At 43.0% G+C, this 21400-nt stretch overlaps 1 protein-coding gene across 5 annotated transcripts; it reads right to left on the reverse strand.

The window, feature by feature from the left end:
- Positions 1-2325: 2325 nt before the first annotated feature.
- Positions 2326-20772, reverse strand: CDCA7L (cell division cycle associated 7 like). 5 transcript variants are annotated; one of them, XM_051611743.1, is made up of 10 exons: positions 20703-20772; positions 15629-15772; positions 12276-12392; positions 11458-11817; positions 10179-10253; positions 7500-7685; positions 5911-6045; positions 4900-5049; positions 3637-3773; positions 2326-3293 (listed from the first exon to the last, which is right to left on the reverse strand). In XM_051611743.1, the coding sequence occupies exons 1-10, from the start codon at positions 20769-20771 to the stop codon at positions 3263-3265; spliced, it is 1404 nt and encodes a 467-aa protein (XP_051467703.1). In that variant the 5' UTR covers position 20772; the 3' UTR covers positions 2326-3262. The 5 variants fall into 5 exon arrangements, with proteins under 5 accessions (XP_051467703.1, XP_051467702.1, XP_051467701.1 ...); XM_051611742.1 differs by having other exon boundaries at positions 5911-6042; positions 12276-12407; XM_051611741.1 differs by having other exon boundaries at positions 12276-12407.
- Positions 20773-21400: the final 628 nt, after the last annotated feature.

Consider the following 21400-nt stretch of genomic DNA (forward strand, 5'->3'; position numbering starts at 1 on the left):
AAGCAACCTCAGGGGTTCTAGCTTCCTTCATTAGGTAGAGAAGTTCCATCAGGAGTTGGACTAAAGTGTTGTGATGCTATAAACAGCACCGAGGAAGTTAAGGAATAGTGGTGGATTATTTGTGTTGGTCCACTGTGACATCAAATTTCATACCAGGTTGGTGTCCTAATCATTGACTATATATACTTAATGCATTTTAATGTTGTGTCCAAAAAAAGGTCTGCATTGTAGTAAAGCAGTACTAGCCTCTAATCTAGTTGAGGTTCAGAAGCTTGCAGACAGTTCCAGAGACTTCATATTTCACCCTGATACTGAGCATCTAGAAATCTTCTGCAGCTCTCAAGAGGTGCAGAACAGGCTCGGTAGTTATCAGATGCTGTTAACCTGAATCAAGCCATCTACACAGATGAAGTAAAAACAAAACAAAACCACAAAAAAAAAGCTATTTTCAAAATCATCTTGCTCCTGATTTTTTTCTTCCACCCTGGCAGAAAGCCATCACTTCTAAATAAACCCATGTAAAGACCTCTGAATTTCCTATGCCACAATACTTACAGGCTGTGGAGAGACATAGCAAGAAGCAAGGAAAGACTTGAGAACCCCTTCAATAGCGTGAGGTATAAGGATATATCTAAATGGGTGACGTGTATGACCCAAGTAGATTTTTTCATTTGGGTTTCCAACCAGTCCATTGTAGCAGCAGCTGTAATACAGTTGTAGGCTGTCCCTGAATGGAAATTGTGTTCATCTACTGAGCTGAAACCCCTCTTTTAACAACTTTCAGAGGATAAAAATTGAACTTTACTTTTGGAATTGTATTTTTCTAAGCCTGAAGCATCTACTTCAGAAATGACAATTAAAGCCTGCAGTCAAAATGAGATGTTAGCTTTAACTTAGAAAGGCTGTCACAGAAGTTACAGCTAATTAGAGGAAAGGTGAATGACTCCAACAGGCAATTAAAGAAACAAACATCATCATTACTTGTACTCTTCACCAGAGCTGAATATAATAAAAGCAAAATAACTCTTCTGGAAGGGAGTTGCAGGTAAGCCCCAAGGGGAAAGTCAGGATGAGGAACTGGAGCAATGATGAGCATGTCATTTGGCTGTTGCTTTCTGAAAAGGTACCCTGAGTTTTTCAGAAGGTTTTTTTTTTTAATCCTGTCACTTAAAGGGCAATATTGTTAATTCCTCATCTGGATACATGGAAGTTACCAAGGAATACTGTGAGCTGTGGTTGCTGTGTTTCTCTATGTTAGTATTTAAATATAAACTTTTCTGTTGCTACATAACACTCCTAAAACCCACAAGCATCTGCAACATTTTGTATGCTGGTTTATGTTAGAACTTAACAAGTCCATCAGTTTCCAGAAAGTGCATGGCCCTTCAGTAGCACAGAACTAAATTGTCTTAACTAAATGTAACTACACCTGTTTGATATCTCACTATACAAACATATGCTAAATACTCCAGTGTAGTTCTCCACCTTTTGGAATACTCAACCATAAACTAGTGGAGAACTGGAGAAAATCTGAGCACTTGATAGGCACACCCATTCACAGCCATATTCAAAGTCCCAACTGTAAGTAGATTCCAGTCCCTGCTTTCAATATAAGGACATGCTGCTGAAACTTCAAGTCCAGTCCATGCAGATGCTACATACTTACCTCCACATTACTACAAAGCAATAATGCACAACAGGCCTACAGAAGTCTACACTAAACCTGTCTGTTCAAATGTAGATTTAAGTACTTAGTAATAAGCAACTGTTTAAAAGCAAATTATTCTGGTCTTCCACTACAGAACACCATGTAGACCATGTATCTACATTTATTACAGGCATCAGGTGGGACAGGCTGAAGCCCAGCTCAAGGAATTGACTTCACATCAGTCATTTGTGTAAAGGCTATTCCAGTGGATCAAAGGGAAACTAAGAATGTTTATGAATGTCCAGTTTATAAAACCAAAACCAGAGGAGCAGTTTATGTTTGGCCTTTCAATCTGAAAAGCACAGAGAAGCCAGCTAAATGGGTTCTGGCCTTACTCTTGGCAGTTTAGTACTAATCTTTCAATAGTGTGTGGTGCTTTCTCAATCTGCCTTGTACTTAAAGCAAAAGGAGATACATATTTTTCACAGTCAGATGGAGCAGCAGATTTGCCTCACAAAACCACGTTCCTTAGTGTACCACTTAGGTGCTCTACCTTGTTATTTCCTCATCCGTCAGCGTTGTGTTCCATGTGTTTCTCCACATAATGGTTATTGAATGAAAGCATTCCTGCATTACACCAGCTACAGCAAAGTAAATGGGAAACATCAGCATCTGGGTGTAGTTTGAGTCACAAAATGCTCCTCTTTATTATTCTTTATTCTCTCTACATAAAATGAAATGTGTATCTTACAAGCATTTTAACATAAGCACACTGCAATACAAACATGTTGCGTTTAAACAAAGTTTTTTGAAAGCTCTGTGGTACATATGAAATAACACCTAAGAATGAACTGTATGGAAAAAAAAAATCCTGAACTTGGTGATTTAAACCAGTGATGATTGCTGTAAGGTAGGTGATTCAGGCAGCTGGTGCATCACACAGAAACTATTAGTAAGCAATCATTACTGGGATGATGCTTAAAATTTTATTTAAAAAACACTCTTCCACTTTCCTGTTTTAGTTATTAATTGCACTTTGGAATAAAAAAAAAATAACCATCCTCCCAATATTAGGTTGCATCAGCTTTGGCTGGAATATAATACCACTCAGGTGAAAGTACCCTTCACTTCTTTGCAGGGACAAGTTCCATAAACTACAGGCGGAGGAATAGGTTCAGAAAGCAAGGGTTATAAACCTGAATCTTTATGGTCAAGCTGGAACACAGGGGGTTTTCGTTTCAGTAAATACAAGGTGTGCTTTACAGGTAGTTGTTAAACACCCTTTCTGCAAACTTGCACAATTATATAAATAAAATATTGGTACAATTGACCAAGTTCTCTATCATGTGGTTGTGTAGCTCTATTAAAAATTAACCACTCAAGGTACAAGAGTGCCATTTCACTTAACATATAGGTCTGTGCATGTAGATTTCTCTACCAAAACATTTTCCTGAGAGATCTTTGCATAAGACCACATCAATAAAAGTTCCCAACATAGAAATGCATATACTATACTCTACAGTTCTATCTTATATAAAACATAGCAATAACCTTTTGAAGTAAAAATTTGTCAATGTAAGAACCAGTTGCAGGCACAGCTTCAGTTCAGTGTTCTTAATTGTCATCCGCTAGTTGTTTCTGTAAACTAGAAGACATGTGAGGAAACACTGTTAGTGCATTTTAGGAAATTCAGATAAAGACAATTTCCATTGCTGAATATGACAACTTTTAATACAGCCCTTCCACATGCTTGAAACCATAAATACTGATTTCAAAATAGGGAAAAGCATTTCAATTTCTTAAGCAACTAAGTTGTTTATGCAGACAATATGACTCACTTCAGTGAAGCTCATTTCAGCCTAGGAGAAATCTGAAGTCCAAGAGACTTCTTTTGCATAGATCCAGAATCTGCCCCAGGCCACATAAGTCAGGTATTACTTGAAGGGCTACAAGTTTGAAAAGGAATGACTGCAGGGCATGGCCCTCACCTTTCCAGGTACTCCCTGACGTTGTTGTAGCCGTAGAACTTGGCCAAGTGGATGAGCATACCGGTGGCACAGCGCCCGTCCCGCCGGCGGCAGTAACTGCAGTTGCACACCCCGCGACAAGGAGGACAGATCCAGGCCTGCAAGGGTGTGAATGTGGGAGAGAAGTTAAAGGCAAGCTGTAAGGTTATATTTGCCTTCCCGTTGCTCAGACAGACCAGAGTATGGCTTCCTTACTGCTTGATTGATCAGGGCAAGGTTTTAAGAGCCTGAATCAGCCAACCAACCTGTTAACAATTCCCAAATTCTGCAGGATTAAAGAAATTAGTCAGTCCTACCCTGTTTGCTTGAATACTTCTTACTCTGAAGACACAGCCTCTCTGATTTCTTCAGCATGAATTTAGAGTAGACTAAAGGCATCTGTAATGCCTAATGGTAACTCACCCTATGTTAGGCTGGCCACAGCGAACTCCCTAGAAGATGATGTGTAGCCACTGTGACAAGTTTCCTGCCCGCACTACTCCTGAAACTGAATTACCCAGTGTGGAGATGAAACAGGGCACCTCCTAGGTGCTCAGCCACTGAACACAGAGGTGCAGGTGCTAACAGCATGCATTACAGTAAAGCAGCCATGGTCACAACTAGGCCAGCACATCACAGCTGTTAGTTCCTTACTGTCCTTCAGAAGAGCCCAGAAGCCCACCTCTAAAGCAGAGGTGGGCTCAGAACAAGCTGAGCACAGAAAGGATGATTCTGTTGAGATGTCTTTGCATAGCCATGTGCCTCATTCTCTGACAGCAACCTTTGCACTGTCCTTGGTCAATGCCTTGGAGGACAACAAAGAAAGGGGAACCAACCCTAAGATTTTTAGGTATCCTTCTCCTTTTTTTCTCATATTTAAACATTAGAATCTAAACCAAGGAAACTGCTTTGCATGCCATGTTACTGAGAGCATAAATAAAAGGGTATGTTTTGGTATTTTTCTGAAAGGGGACAGACTCCTTTTCTTAAAAGCTCTTATGCTTTCCCTCCACTATCTGGTAAGTAAGTGGATCTTCCAAGCATGAAGACAGATGTATTGTAACCCAGATCCAACATCTTCCGCTTTAGTTCCAACAAGATCAGTGTCAGCCATAACAGTACTACAGATCTCCTTGTAGCACAAAGCTTTGGACGCCATGTTATCATGGGTATATACTCATCACAGCTTACTAACAAAATCATATTCATTACACTTTCTTTCCAAGCTCAAGAAATTATACTTACTGGATCAAGCAATGCTGATTTCACATCTTCCCCATACCGATTTCGAAGACACGGTCCACAAAACTGCCCCCTTACTCCTCCACAGCCCTGGTTGCGACAGACTGTCTTTGTATCAATTGTCTTTTGTCTACACTGGTGGCAAGTACTACCCTGAAGTTGGAAAGGAGGAGAAATACTTATGAAGGATATCTTACATGCTTGTTGCTGAACTTTCCTAATACATCTGCTGATAGCAAAGCACAAACTTCAACCCAAAGTCAAATTCAGCAATGCAAATCTTAGTAAGAAGCATAAATTCTGTTATTGTGATAAATCATAGTTATCTAGAGAGATGCTAGGAATTTTACAGACAGTGCCCAGCCTCAGTTGCATTGGGAGTCTCAAACTACATGAACCTCATGTCGCAGTTCAGATCCCTTTCCTTTACGTAGGAAAAAGCTAAAACTATTTAGAAAATTACTTTCTGAGTTATCCCTGCAAATACAACGAAGCATGAAATATATAGTAAGCTAATCATCTAGATCTTTATGGCAATAAATAACAGCCAAATCTGGCGAAAGAAAGGAGGAAGAGTTCCATCAAGAACTTTGGAAACAACCCAACCCATACAGAAATGTCATCTCCTGGGGGTACAAGAAGCAGCAGGGATCACTATTATTTAATGGAACAACCACCACCACAACAATTTACATTAAGTAAGAATGAGAGATGAAAAGTATGTCAAGTCTTATCAGTGGTGAGTCACAGTTATAGCAAGTTCCATGTAACAGCTCTATGGCAAGAAAGCACTTATTTGCAGAAGCAAAACCTTGGTAGGGCACATCAACCTGCATGGGCAAGCCCATGGAAGCCTGGCAAAGCTTCCCAGTTGTGCTTGTGTAACGTAATCATGCAGAGCTGCACTCTCCAGAGCCTCAGGAAAGCACACCTTTTAGCAAGCACCACATTAACTCTTAGGAGACTTCCAGTTTCAAGCAAATAGACACACTAAAGAGAACAGTAGCCACTTACCAGAACTTTGTCATAGATTTTGTCTTTAACAGTGATTGCAATGTTGTCCAAGTCCTCCTCGGTAATATCCTCTACCGGACGGTGAGATGAATACCTTGATGATCTCCTCCTTTTGTGCACTCCACAATTCCCCTGCTAAACAAACTCATCTCAACACCTTTTGCCTGGTGTCACAAAGACTCTGTCACCACACTTGGTGACAGATTCTGTAATTTATAATGTACGTGTGGTCTAGAGGAGCAGACTACAGGCTCGTGAACTACTGAAAGAGCAGGGAACAGCATTTCCAAATCATCACCACCTCTTCCTCTCCTCCCTAATCTTTTCTGTACTCCATTTATTATTGATTCTGTTTATATGACCTTCATTTCTATCATTTCTACTTTTATTTCCACAAATCCCTAATGTGTTTTTCTGCTACCTCATTTTCTTTGCTTTCCCTGCACACTTTCACTGTACCTCTTCATACTCCATTTCTTCCTCCTCAAAATAAGGAACTATTACCATCTGCCTTCCCATGCTTTGCTCTTTAAATCTCCTCGCATGCTGTCTTAATTGCTTTCTCTAATTACAATCTCTAATGCCCTGCAAAAAAATCTTTACTGAAGTTTTAAGTTAGTCCTGCCATACACAGCCCTCTGTTATTACACTGCTTGTTACTTGGAATCATCCTCTACTCACTATTAAGTGTTCTTTTTTTCCTTCCAAATATCAGTCTCTGACTCCAATCCATGATTGTCATTAGGCCCCTCAGGAGATTCCAAATTTCACCTACAAGTCTCAAGTGATCCTTATCTTTCTGCCTACCTCACTCTTAAACACCTAATTTGTCCTTCACCCTAGATCAGCTTTGCTCTCTCCAAAGTAATCATTTGGCAGCCCCAGTTCTTACTCAGTGCTACTCCACCTTGTTTAATAAGACAAGTTCCCTCTATAATGCTTCAAATATGTCCACCACTCATTCCTATAAGCAGAACTGGGATACAGCCTCTACCATGTGCAGATACAAATGTAAGAGTGCTCCTTACAAAGGCTATACAGTAAAAATAACTAAGAAAAATGACCACCATAAGAGAAGGAAAACCATATTTTTAAAAGATGGGAAATAATAAAATCTGCAACTTTTTACTGGCTATCCAGTACATCAGCAGTTTGTTGGTGCAGATTCCCTTTATAAATTCTCTGTTCCACTGTATATCTCTTCTCTCTCTTCCCTCTGCTATTTCCAGAAGGGTTTTTGCTAACTTTTCCTGAGCCTGAAGAGAGAGATCACCTCCAGCAGACCCACCACCTTGTCATTCAAAGGCCTTCTACACTGTGGGCTCTAATAATTTTCAGATAATAAATAAATAATAGATCTTAGGTAAACTTGTTATGTTTTGGACAACACATATCACAAATAGAGCCCAGTTAATGAGTGAAAGATGAGGCAGAAAGGCTTGCAGATAACTTCCTCTGTAGCTAATTCCAACCAAAGGTTCTCATTGGCTTTCCGTAGGATGTGATGTCTGCTCTAACTGTTGGCCAACAATTTAAATGAATGTTTCCTAATCCCTGACAACCGAAGATATCAAAAGTCTGGCAAATACCACACTGAGTCTCTTCGTCAAGAGGTTTTGCTGTCTATAGCTACGGAATTGTTCTGCAAATTTAACAGCCGACATAGTAAATTTTTCCACGGCAAAATTTTCTGGCGGACGAGCATTTCTGGTTGGGTTCATGCGACGTGTTATCTGGCCTTCAGAAAATGTCCTCCTGGGAATTTTCTTCTGTTTCTGGAAAGAGAAGACAATTCAATTAACTGTCCTTTTACATTTGTAGTATTAACATGAGAAATTATCTCAAAAAATCTGTACTGCACTTGTACTATCACAAATTAATCGGTTCTCCCGCTCCTTATTTGTTATGCCAAACCTCACCAATTTCTAGCATACTTAAATGTTCTCTCTACATACTGTACCTTTTTCATCTTTTTAAAACACCACAGTCTCATAGTCAAATTCTATTTCAATTAACATCTCAGAACTATAAAAAAAAATTTGTATGGCATATTAAGGTAGAAGCTAGTTCCAACTGTTCTTAAACAGTTAAAGTTCAGATTTTGATATGGCCACCCACAGTCTCCTCCTGGAGAAACTGACCCGTTACAGCATTGACAAGTAGTCTGTGCAGTGGGGTGGGGAACTGGCTGACAGACCATACCCAGAGAGTGACAGTAAACAGTTCCTCCTCAGACTGGCAACCGGTCACAAGTGGGGTCCCCCAGGGATCAATATGGGGCCCAATGCTGTTTAACATCTTCGTAAGTGACCTGGATGTTTGGATCAGGAGCACCCTGATTAAGTTTGCTGACAACACCAAGATGAGTGGAGAGGTTGACATTCCAGAAGACAGGACCACCCTCCAGGATGACCTAGACAGGCTGGAGTGGGCCAGCAGGAATCTTATGAAGTTCAATGGTGAGAAGTGTAAGGTCTTGCACCTGGGAACACATAACCCAGGAGTGCAGTTCAGACTGGGATCCACCTGGCTGGAGAACAGCCCTGTGGCAAGAGACCTGGGAGTCTTGGTGGAGAACAGGCTCACCATGAGTGAGCAGGGTGCTGCAGCAGCAAAGAAAGCCAACAGGATTCTGGGCTGCATCAACAAGGGCATCACCAGCAGAGATTAAGAAGTCATCATCCTGCTCTACTTGGTGCTTGTCAGACCACACCTGGAGTATTGTGTTCAGTTTTGGTCCCTGCTCTACAAAAATGATGCAGACAGGTTGAAGAGGGTCCAGAGAAGGGCCACAAGGATGATCAGAGGCCTGGAGAACCTGCCATATGAGAAGAGGCTGAGAAAACTGGGCTCGTTCAGCCTTGAGAAAAGAAGGCTTAGGGGAAAGCTTATTAGCATGTTCCAGTACTTAAAGGGTGCCTACCAAGATGATGGAGACTTCCTATTTACAAGGAGTCACATGGAAAAGACAAGGAGTAACGGGCACAAGTTGCTCCTGGGGAGATTCCAATTGGACACAAGAGGTAAGATTTTTCACCATGAGGACAGTCAAACACCGGAATAGTCTCCCAAGGAAAGTGGTGGATTCCCCCACTTTGGACAGTTTTATGTCTCAGCTTGACAGGGTGGTGAGCCATCTCATATAAGCTATAGTATTACCTAGAAAGGCTGGACCAGATGATCCTTGAGGTCCCTTCCAACCTGGCATTCTATGATTCTGTGATTTTCCTACAAAGTTAATACATCTTCAAGGAATAATCTGAATTCTATTTTATTTTCTATTTTTTAAATTGAAAGGATGTTAGCAAGTTTCTTCTACTTCCAGATTCCTAGATCTGGAAATTACTAGGAGGTACAAGATACCCTTTTCATATTGTCATACCTGCCAATTACTGTGTGATTAAATTCATGCAACAGAAGTCCTGCATAAACACCTACCATAAAGGCATCTAGTAAATCTGGTAAGATGTAGGAAGCAAGTCTACATGCTACCGTACTCTTTAGTTATTTCCGTCAAAAGAAGTAAAAGGCACATCACAAGGAGACAGGCTGGAAGTCAAAAAACACAGAATAGATAACTAGAAAACTCCTAATGTCTTCCCCCTCCTCAACTGAAGATAGTACATAAAAGTAGCAGGCTTACGTATGTATTCAAAGGATGTTTAGGGTTCTATAGCATTTAACTAGAGCTAGCAAGTTTCCAGCCTTTCAAAGACTGTAATTTTGGCTTCATCTTTTTCCCTGACAGCCACCACACTGGCATTTCTACTTGGGCTTCCCAAAGACACAGCCCCTCAATTTTTCCTCAAATCTATTCAGTTCATAATATATGTGGGAAAATATGACTCTCTAAAGAACCTAGAGGAAAGTTCTCTGCTTCTAGCCAAGAAAAGTCAGTTGAAATAACAACTTCACTGCAGGTTCATATTGAAGTGGATGAACAGGATCTAAACCCAAAGGAAAACAACTGCTCTTCCTTATTCCCACATAAACAGGCATCTCAACAGTATTTCTGGGGCAAAAAATGATAAAGAAGCATTTCACCTTGGTCTCCATAATTCTTCATAAATTATGTTATAAACATCCATTTCCTCACATACCCTCTAGTACTTAAATACTGAGCAGTTACAAATCTATACAAATAAATAAGCAAAACCAAAATAAAAACCAGAACAAACTTGGTCAAAACATTTCATCAGGAAACACAGCAATCCTAAGACTAGCAAAAATTACTGTCACCTCTAGCCAATACTGGAGGGGGTACTTGCCGAAGGAGTGGAAGTGGGTGTTTTCACTGGGAACAGGTCAGGTATGGAATTCAGTTCTGCCAGCAACTGGGCAAGCTGCAATCAACAATGATACATACTGAAAACTCACTGCAAACTTGCAAATAAGCAATACCTATAATCCAATCTTCACAAGCACTCCAAATTACATCAAAGCATACGAAGTTTCAGTGCATGAAACCTTTCTGGAGCCACTGTATTTAAAGTGGGGCTCAGGAAAGAGGTTCATTTATCCCTAAATGAGCAGAACTCTGCACGTAGTACTAACTTCACAGCTCCCATTAATTCTTACTGGGAATTAAAATTAGCTCGTTACATCCCATCTCATCAAAACAGCACTGAAAGAGCACATTTCAACATGGTTAGAATATCTTTCACTGATAATGAGGCAATGGTTGAACTAGAAGGAAGAGTGGAAGGTGAGAACGGTGGCAGAGCAGGAAGACCAACAGAACAGCAGTGAGGACACATGACAGACTAGAAACACAGGTAGAGAACTAAAGCAAGTTTTTACGTGGGAGCTGCAGGCCCACACTCCCAAGAGGTGTGCTTCAGCCCCAAAACTGCTTGGAAGCTGCAACTTTTCCTGGAATACAGTGAAACTGAAGGAGCTGCTGGGGACCCAACACCAATTTGGATTTGCACGGCAGCATGATAACTAAAGAGACCTGGTGGCATTTTGGACAGTAGAGGACAAAGCGCTAGGGAACAATTAGCGTCTCTCTTTTCCACACCTACACACACACATACACACACTTTCAGTTATATAGCAAAACATAACTGTAACATCACATCCCACACAACTAAAAATCTGCATTTATCATCCTTATCAGCTTTTAGCTGGCTTTCCAACCAGGAACCACAGCTGATCTGTCAGACACAAATGGAAAGCAGAAACTCTATTGTGCAAATGACACCATGAACAACCTGAAGGGAAAAGATGGTTTTCTGACATGTCCTGAATATAAGACTGCAATTTGGGCATCTGTAACTTTGTTCACATCCACATACAAAATGCCTGGTTCAACTCTAGTTTCAAACTTGAGCAGACAAGTAACACTTGAGGCTATTTTAGGGCTAAATGTCTGAGTGCTAAAAGCCCTTTGGGTTTTCCCAGGTAGAAAAATTCAAATGCAAACCACCATGAGATTTTCCTAAAGCCCCAGCACAGCACCAGCAGGGACCGCAAAATTCAAGTGTGCTAAAAGCTAAGTACTCGGATGTAAATGTCACACAACAAATCACTGCACCCAAGTCTTACCATGGCTTTATTTTCTTTAATATTCATGGCTCTCTTAAGCAGAGCACTGGAACTTTCCTCCTGTGATTCTTTAATGTCTTCTTCAGACTCTGAAGCAGAGCCCTCTTGTTTGTCCCATCCCTTGCAGCTTATTTCTTTTGAAAGATGTGTGAGGGATTCACTGTCCTTTAGAGGTAAGTCAGAAAAAGCCTGTTCAGGCGCTTTTTTCTCGGACGACTTTCTGGTGGGAAACTGCAAGGCAACACGCAGGCCAAAGCTTCTTCTCTTGGGTGAAACTTTCTTCTTCACCTCTTCCTCCTCTTGTTCCTCACTACCCAGTAAGTTATCGTGTTCTTCATCAACCAAGTTTGAATTTAATGCCTAGAGGAAAGAAGAATCCCATGTTACGTCATTGGCTGTGACATGAGAAAGGTCATTTTTAAATAACTAATTCTAGGCAGAAGTCTCACCACCCAAAAGGCACGGTCATAAATTCAAATACATCAACCCATTTTTTAAAAGTTCACAGTACACAACTTCTCCCAGAGACCAACACAAAATCTACACGTTAGTATTGTCTGTAATACAAAGGTGGCTGTCTTCAGAGGAGCAATCATGCCCAGAACAGTCAGTTTACAAGCAAGGGAAGTTGTCATTTCTAGTATGCGACATTTCATTAAATAAAGCTCTTTTTCTCTTTTAAGATAAAACATTTTTCTTCAGCGTGAAGAAAGATCATAGTGTACCAGAAACACTCCTACTGGAACATGAGGTTTACACAGATGACACAGAAAAAAATAAGTCAACATACATATCCACACATAGGTGACTGCCTTTACCTGAACTCCTTTCTTGTTCACATCCACCTCACTTGAAGCAAAACCTTCAAACGTTTCCATTTCAGAGTCAGTGTCTTCAGTGAAAATCCTCTGCAGTTCTTCAGTGAGGTACCTGGACTGAAATAGAACCCCCTGTAAAAACACCAGCCAGTAGCTGTGAGAGACAGACAGACACAGAGTAGTTGCAGAGCCACAACAAACAGGTTCTGAGGTTCAAGCAGGTACCAACTGTATGGCAGATACTGTGAAAGCACTCTGCAGGCAAAGCGTATCAACAGAAATAAGCATGAGACATTCAGAGATTCAGCATTGAGTTATTTGAACTTAAGAGGTTTTTTCCTCATTTTGAGCACACAGCTTTAACTGAGCTCCTTCTTGGCCTCTTCCTCTTCTTCTTCACTACTACCCAATAAAAATAAACTATTTGCTTTCTTAGATGTAATTTATCATGTTGTTTTGTGTATTTCCTTCTGGAAGTAAAAAAACAGGCCTTGAATGGAAGAACATACGAACCACAACCACAGTAAGATAGAGCCCACCTTTTATTCCCTTAGCAGTAGAAACAACACTCTCCTCTGGGCTTGCTGCAGCAGTGCTTGAGGCCCCTGGAGATGGAGTCTGCTCCTTCTCAAGCTGTTATGCTGTCACTGAAGTGACAGCTACCAACACAAAACCACAAGCTTTGAACAGCCTGACTAACATCCCTCCCCCTTCCAGCTGCTCAACTCTCTGCTTTAATGGTGCGGTTTATCATTCAAACTAGGGAAGACAGATCCCACATTTCTGCCTACAGACTAGGAAGTATAAAGTCAGCCCATGAAAAACAAACTAAGATTTCATTAAAGCACTCCACAATATGCACATTACATACCAATTAAACCATAGCAATGCATTTACTAAATCAGAAATATATTTCCATACTTCTAATCAGAATTAGTAGAAGACCATCTGTCAGTGTGTCCCTGTTACTCTCCTGAAGACTCATATAGAGTGAGAACAAAACCCAAGTTCACACCACAGCTGCCTCTTGAAAGTCAGCAACACTCAAGTTTGTTTCCCTAGTTTTCCTCTGCTATTTCTTCCTCCCACACGAAATGCAAAAATGACCTTCTATACGATGCACTTGCTAAATAACTTTATTCTTCCTTTCAATTCCCTCCCTTCCCTGACTTTAATTACATACTTATTTACATTAAGATAATATCTGGTGAAAAACAGATACAATAGATGAGTGAAAAAACTTACAGAGGAATGGGAGGGGGGAGCTACTTCATAAGCTGTTTCTTTACACTTAAACATCTACAAATTATTACGGGTAATTGGAATGAGTTTTCTCTAAGCAAAATTACTTTATTCTTTTGTTGATAGCTGTAGTGCAGCTGCTTGAAAAAGGAACAAACACAATAGGGAAGTTACTTTAAAGTTAAATTGCATTTCTTGGAGGAAAACTGAAATTTTTATGCATTTTGTGTTTTCATTAAATTCCACAGGGAAGGTTGGGGGTTGGGAAATAAGCTGTCTGTTAGCTAAAAAAACATGTTAGTGAATTTACACATCGGCATCCGAGGGAATATCTGATGGGAACATGCCATTCACCACTCCAGCAGGGTGGCTGCCTTGCCTCCTCTCCCAACAACTGCAATGTTTTTCTGAACTTCCCATCAATTTGCTCTTGATATCAAAACCTTTTAGGTTCCTGCACAACAACCTACAGTCTTTCTCAGCAACAGTGGTGTTTAGCATCATAGCTGGGTTGAACTCAAGATAAAAAAATTGTGGTTTTAATGTACCATTTAGTGGTAAAGGAGTTAAGTTCAACAGTGATGGAGATTTATATTAATTCTCAACCCAAGGGAAACAAAGGAATGGTGAAGAAGGCTGCAGAAAAGCTCTAAATTTGGAACAAGTGTCAGTGGGATTCCCAGCAACACATTCTATTAACAGCACCTAGCTCTTCCACAGCATTTTTCATCAGAGGATTTTAAAATGCTCTGCAGCAAATATAATTAACATAATATTCATCTCACAAGTTGGGAAACCAAGGCAGAGACAAGTAAAGTAAGGTGCCCACAGTCCCGAAGCAGGCAGCAGAAGCAGAAGCTCAGGCTCCCACACGAGGCTCCCTCTCCTCCACCACCTCTCATTAATGCTTCTTCATGCCCCACACAAAGCCACAGATATGGGAGCAAGCTACCCCCTGCATTTTCTGAAGTGACCAGTACCTCTGTGTAGCAAAACAATTACAAAGCAATTTAGAGCCAAGTATGTATCATTACATTTAAGCTGCTGTCTTTCTCCATGGTACAGACTTGAGGCTCTACTCCCAAACAGCTCCTGTACTTCGAACAAGCTTCTCTGAGGCCGTTTGTGTACGAAGGCTCAGGAACAGCACATACTGGTATAAACTTCATGCTGTCTATTCCCTTTGCTAAAACTAGTCACTCTCCTTGTCTGCAGCAACTCTTAACCAGGTACTGATGGAAAGAGGGGGAAAAAAAAAAAAAAAAAAAGTGGGAAAAAAAAAGCAAAGAGGAAAAAGAGCGGGAGAAAGGGCGGGAGGGAGAAAAGGCAGGAGGGAGAAAAATCAGAGAAAAAAGACCTTTTCAATTTTTTTAATTAATGGAATGGAGGTACCCTTTTGAGAGCACAGCTGATAAAGGTATCTTTTAGCACATTGGCCCATAACTAGCAAGTATATAATTACAAGCTTCTAAAAGTCTAAAACCTAACTTTTCCGGCAGCCAAGACAACATATTGGTTCTCTTCCTTTCTTGTGAATTCACCTGGTACCTCCAGCTACCCAGTCAGAGAATGAAAAAACATAATCACATTTTGCTGATCCAAGCTTCTTCACCATTAAGAGAACAGAGAACCCGCACATCTCAGAATCAAAGCACAACCTAATGGTCTCTGCAGGTCACCACCACTAAAACAGCAATTTTAGTGCAAAAAAACCACCAAGATAAATCACTGCAGAAACAGCATGGATATAAATTTTTGAAATAAATACCTTTAAGCCTGCATACTCACAAAACCCATGTATCACCATGCATTTCCACTATCTTACGTACACCAGCCCAGGATGGTAATTCTCTCTCTCCTGTTGGCTTCACTTACCTACTTCACTAAACTCACCTTCTAATGAAACCCATTCTCCTTATATTATGCAAGAGTTTTTAAAAGCAATCATCAGAACCTAAAAAGGATAGCAAGTTTGTTTACATTTATTTTTTATATGGAAACTGCAGGTTATAGCTTTTGCTGTGAGTTATAGCTCAAATCTGAGCCTTGACACAAGCTCAAAGTACTACTGCACCATAAGAGCACACGGGTCCACAGCAATCCATTCCTACCTTTTTTCCTGACTCCGAGGAATCAAAACCAGCATAGCTGTCCTCTGACAACCTCTTCCTGGATGCATTATCCTGGAACCCCAGAAAATCTTCATTGTCACTAGGGGCATTAAAAATGTCAGCCACTTCCTTGGGAATCTGTTTCTGATTCAAAATGAGACAAAACGAGTCAGAAACACCAACTTAACAGGAAAACTCATATTCGCAACGGTACAATTTATTTTTATACTCCAATGGAAGTACAAATTTGCATCACAAAATACACTATGCATAGCAAAACTGTACCTCATTTAGCTAAACTCTAGAAAATCTGTACAAGCAGTTTTAACCCCTAAATACAGATTCCAGATTTGGGGCTAGGGAAGGGATGCAATATGCAGGGTGTTTAAGTCCACACATCACTGCTTCTCAGACATAAAAGCGTGTGTGCGCCTCACGAGCACATGCTCAGAGCACCCTTTATCTGTCATGAAAACCACCACTGCTCCTCCTCTTACAGAGCAACTCTTGACTTATGGGTGAGGAACACACCTTCAAACATACTGCAATGCTGAACAAGCACAAAGAAACCTTACCAACAGATCCAATGATAGTATAGTAACGTATGTTATCAGACACTTAACCAACTCCAAAAATAAAACAAATGCAACTCATTCTCTTCTGCCAGCACTCCTGCAGAGCTTTTCCTGCAACACTTGTTAAGAAAGTGAAAGCCCATTTTAGCCAAGAACATTTCCCATTTGCCAGAATCCCACAATGTAGCACACCAGGAGGAAGAGCTGCCAAGGACAGACACCTTCTGAGGTGACCAAGGTCACAACTTCAGAGTTCAAGTCCAGTCCCAGAACAGAAGGAGACTCATATCACCACATCCAACCTTCCCCCTGGCCAGATACTTTACCAAGCACTTCAGGTAAGCCTCTTCATGTTACAGGCCAGTGAGGAAGACTTCAGACAACTCCCTGGGGAGGAAGCCAGTTCCTCGTCCAAAGGGGGAGGTCTCCAGTCGTGTACATTCAAGAGAATATCCCCAAAATGAACTCCATAGTGGAAAGCAAGCTGCCCTTGTCTGCTCCCAGAGACAACCAGGGCTGCTCATACAGGACCCCATATAATGATTATTGTTTAGTATTATTTTACCTTTTAAAAAAATTTATTTTTGCCAAGATGAATGGCCCAAAGGAGGCTCATTCTCCAAAAATAATGTTGCTGGCATTTCCTCATACAAACAGCCCAACAATTTCCAAAACAGCCAGCCCTAACTATGTTTTCTCAACAGAAGATCAAAGTTGAAGGCATCCCCATCTCTCAGTTCCCGCTTCTCTAAATTTGACAAAATACCACCAGTACACCCAGGAGCACCTGCAACTTGTCAAGCTGTGTGGAGGAGAATTACTGTTCCTGCAGAACCAGGTACAGGCAGCTCACGTGTGGCCTCAGGACTGACAAACCTGTCACCAGGGGCTGAGGGTGACAGAGACAGAAAATCAGGCTGGAAGGGACGTCAGACCTGTTTTGGTGAGACTCCTGCACTCACCATGTGAGACAGGAAAAGTAAAGGCAACTGAGGACCCCACTAGTCAAACCACGGTATTTCTAAGTGTCGTCTCCACAAACTCCACCTGCCATGTTAGGCAAGAAGAAAAAGGAAAGCCTCAGGTGAGATGTTTTACTTTTCACATCAACAGGAAGAATTATTGTGTCTCAAGTGAATAAACAGCTTTCCTGATACCAGAACCAACAGATGCAACTTACCCTTCAGCAAGGCACCACTCTGGCAAGCTGTGAGGAGAAACCGGCAGCTTCAGAGGAAAGCATCAGAGTTATTTCTACACCGCTGTCAACCATATTTAATTTTTATCAAGAAGTATTTGTACAAATCACTTTCATTGCCAACTGCCACACCAGCGTGTTCTTCTCTGACAATGATGTAACAGAACATAATGTGTGAGAAAGCCAGTCTAGATGTCATTCTTTCTTTTTTTCATGAAAAAAATATCAGTTGGGTTGTCAACCCCTCATTCAAGTTTGCAAAATGTACATACACTCCTACTTGAAGCAGAGGACAGATTATTTTTGTTAACATTCAAACTTACTGCTTATTAATTTAATTTATGCTTATTCATAAACTGAAATGATCCCAGTTTAATCTCAAACATGTACTCACACAAACCAAACTTCTGCAAAGTCACACCTACAACACAAGCTGGAAAACCTCTTGGCTTGTCAAGGGCTCAGGACACAGGCACGCCCCAGGCACACCACCCAAGGGTTACAGATGCTGGATTTGGCTTGTAGCCCCAAAATAACAACCCAAAAGGGAAGTGCTCCAAGACTAAAAATGATGGGCAGTGCTACATGAATAGAGGGCCCCAGACAGAATGCCAATCGGTGCCAAACCAAAAACCCAAAACTATTTCCAAGTCAAGATCCTGTTTTTTCCACTGGAATCATAAAGGCAAACAGCACTGTACGAAAGCTTAACTTTAATCATCATACAAGCACATGAAAGACACAGAAGGCAAAAAGAGGCAGACATGCAGAACGGTGCAGACGAAACACACAACTAGATGCATGGTCACCGGGTCTGTCAATCATCCAACCAACCTGAGAATCAAGGGCAACAACAAATTCTATGAAGGCAAGGGAGACCCCAGATGATCTTGGCAATTTCTCAACAGCATCAGAGCACAAAAACCCGAAACTTTCTGGACGGTGAAGTATATTCCTGGTACAAGTGGCACCAGGGTGAAGGCAAACGAGTGTTCAGAGAAAAGAAGGAACAAGTGATAAAATGAGGAGTCATCACACAGTTTTATGATCTTCACGGGGATACTTTGATTCCACTGAAGGTAAAGATGTACTATGCCTGAGCCTGTAAATGTGTCACAGCCACAACTCCTGGCACTTTCAGGGTGGTTCCTCCTGCCCCTGCGAAGTTAAGAGTAAATTTCACCCCAGTTAACCTACTGCTAAACCCAAGTACTCCATGTACTTACATTACTTCATGTAAACTGATAATTAAATAAGCTAAAACTCATCAAAGTACTTTATCCTAAAATAAAGAATGCCCAACTAACAATCATGTGGTGAGTCACTGAAAATGTTACCTTCTGTAGGCAATATTTACCTCAAAACTTTTCAAAATCGCTGATAATAATGTGAACACGAACATGCCAGCATATGAACGCAGTCCAAACCCTCTGTGAACTGCTACTATCTCTTCTTTTGTTACATCTAATCTCTCGCTAATTCAAACAGTAGTAACAGCTAATTCTGAATTCCACATAATTCAGGAGCATCCTTTTAATCTGTGGTAGCCTCCAATTCCTTTCCAAGACCAGTTCAACACCACAGGCATGCAACACATCCCCTCTTCACATCTGGACTGCCACAGCAACCAGGCTTTTTGGGTGCAAAAGCTCTGTTAGCCAGCACCTCTTTAACAAGCTATGTGTACTGAAACTGCTGTGCAAGGACCTGTTAAATTTGACCCTGGGATGGGAAATGGTACTGCAGGTCTGATGACTCAAAACAACTCTACTGCTAACTTCCTTGGCCATTGCTTTCAATGGGGCACATTTACCAGCTAATTTACCTGTCAGCAGATGACCCGTGACTTCAGGGATAAGGAAACCTTCACTGCCACGAACTTCTGGCTCAGCTAGGGCTGAACCCACTGCTCACCAGTACCGCGCAAGCAGGAGCAAGAGCCTGCACAAGCCTCCCACAAAAAACAGGCTGCATGCTTCTCCCCGTTGCTGAGCCTTAAAAGAAACGTGATGTACACCATCGTAGCTGTGCAGCAGAAAGGTGACTAGCAGACAGCAGGAGCCTCTTGTTATAACACCAGAGGTGAGAAGTAAGTGCCATTTGCTTCTATTGCACCATGTCAATCAGGGTTCTTCAAAACTGTTTTACAGCACCCTTATCTCCACTTTGCTGATGGAGAGCCTGAGGCCCTACAGAGGTGGAAGATTCACAAAGTTCTGGAGAGGACAGAGATCCTAACAAAATCTCCAGTGTTTCTACAGCCCTCCTGGCCCATGGAAACCCACGTAAAGCCCTAACCTTCCACCAGCAAGAGCTGACTGAGATGCTTTCTTCTCCCTCCCACCACCTGGGAGACTCACCACACCACCTCTCAAGAGTTGAGCCACAAAAGCAGCTGATGCATCCAAGCGCACGTCAGGCTTGGACCAGGCCACAGCTGGGTGCACAGATCAAAATACATTTGCCCCTAACCCTCCAGCCTTATAAATACTCACATGTATTCAGGCAAGCCAAACGTATGTTTGTGGCATGGCAGCACTTCAACAACATGAAGAAAAAGAGAACAGTTTTAAACTGGAAGCAGGTAGATTTAGACATTAGGAAGACATTCTTCACAGTGAGGATGGTGAGACACTGGAACAGGCTGCCCAGAGAAGCTGTTGATGCCCCATCCCTGGAAGTGTTCAAGGCCAAGTGGGATGAGGCTTGAAACAACCTGGTGTAGTGGGAGGTGTCCCTGCCCATGGCAGGGGGGTTGGAACTGGATGATCTCCACGGTCCCTTCCAACCCACACCATTCTATGATTCTATGTTTCAAAAGTGACATCCCCACGCTCACAGAGACCAATTAACCAACAAAGCCCCTCCCCACGCAGCCACGCGTAGCCCACCAGCCTTCATTACAGACGTCGCAGGGCCCGGCACCCCTGGAGCTGCCCCACGCCTCCGCCGAGCACCTGGGGCCGCCCCACCAGCGGATCCCCCCGCCCACCCCGTCCCCGCCGCTCTGCAGCCCCGGGGCCGCCGCGCCACGTGGAGGGCGCTGGCGGGACCTCGGGCCGCCGCGATGGCCGGGACGGCGCAGAGCGGGGCAGGGCTGGCGGGACGGGACGGAGCAGCAGCGGGACCGGCGGGCCGGCCCCGACAGCGGCGGGCAGCTCTGCCCGCCCCCCTGCTCCCCGCAGCCCCGTCGCGGACAAAGGCCGCCGCTCCCCCGGGATGGCGAAAAGCAGCCAGGCCGGAGCCCTGCCCCCGCCGCCGGGCCCGGCCCGCCCGCTCCGCGCAGCCCGGCCCGCCTCACCTTGCCGCGGCTCGCCGCCGGGCCCGCCGCCGCCTGCCGCCGCCGGCGCCGCCGCCCGCGCCGCACCATGGCGAAGGGAGCCGCCCGCTCTGCCGCCGCAGGAGGAGGAGGGAGGAGCGGGGGAGGCGTGGGGGAGGAGCCGGGCGGCGGCGGCGGGAACGGCGGGACGGGGACGGGGCACCCCTGGCTGGGGACGGGGGAGCGGCGAGCGGGGTCTGCGCAGCTCCTGGTCCTCTGGCTCGGGGGCGGCGGGTGCTGCCCCGGTGGCATCCGGCCCCTGGATGGTGCATCGAGCCCAAAGAGGGGCAGTGAGGCTGACGAAGGGTCTGGAGAACAAGTCTTAACGAGGAGCGTCTGAAGGAAATGGGGTTGTTCAGTCTGAAGGAAAGGAGGCTGAGGGGAGAGCTTAACACTCTCTGCTGCTACCTGGAAGGAGGTTGTAGCAAGGGGCAGGTCAGTCTCTTCTCCCAAGTAACAAGTGAGAGGACAAGAGGAAATGGCCTCAAATTATTTCAGGGGAGGTTTGGATTGGATATTAGAAAAAAAATATTTACTGGAAGGGTTGTCAAGCATTGAGACAGGCTGCCCGGGAAAGTGGCTGGGTCACCATCTCGAGGTATTTGGAAAACTTGTAGATGTGCTGCTTAGGGACATGGTTTAGTGGCAGTGCTAGGTTGAGTTAGACTTGATAATCTTAA

The sequence above is a fragment of the Apus apus genome, chromosome 2, assembly GCF_020740795.1.
Source record: "Apus apus isolate bApuApu2 chromosome 2, bApuApu2.pri.cur, whole genome shotgun sequence".
Lineage (NCBI taxonomy): Eukaryota > Metazoa > Chordata > Aves > Apodiformes > Apodidae > Apus > Apus apus.

Excerpts from the sequence above, each read along its gene's own strand:
- CDCA7L (XM_051611741.1), bottom strand. The coding sequence starts at position 20,771 with ATGGTGCGGCGCGGGCGGCGGCGCCGGCGGCGGCAGGCGGCGGCGGGC. Across the intron at positions 11,818-12,275 it reads TGAACAAGAAAGGAGTTCAG|GCATTAAATTCAAACTTGGT; the intron begins GTAAAGGCAGTC and ends TCTTTCCTCTAG. Across the intron at positions 5,050-5,910 it reads AAATCTATGACAAAGTTCTG|GGTAGTACTTGCCACCAGTG; the intron begins GTAAGTGGCTAC and ends TTCCAACTTCAG.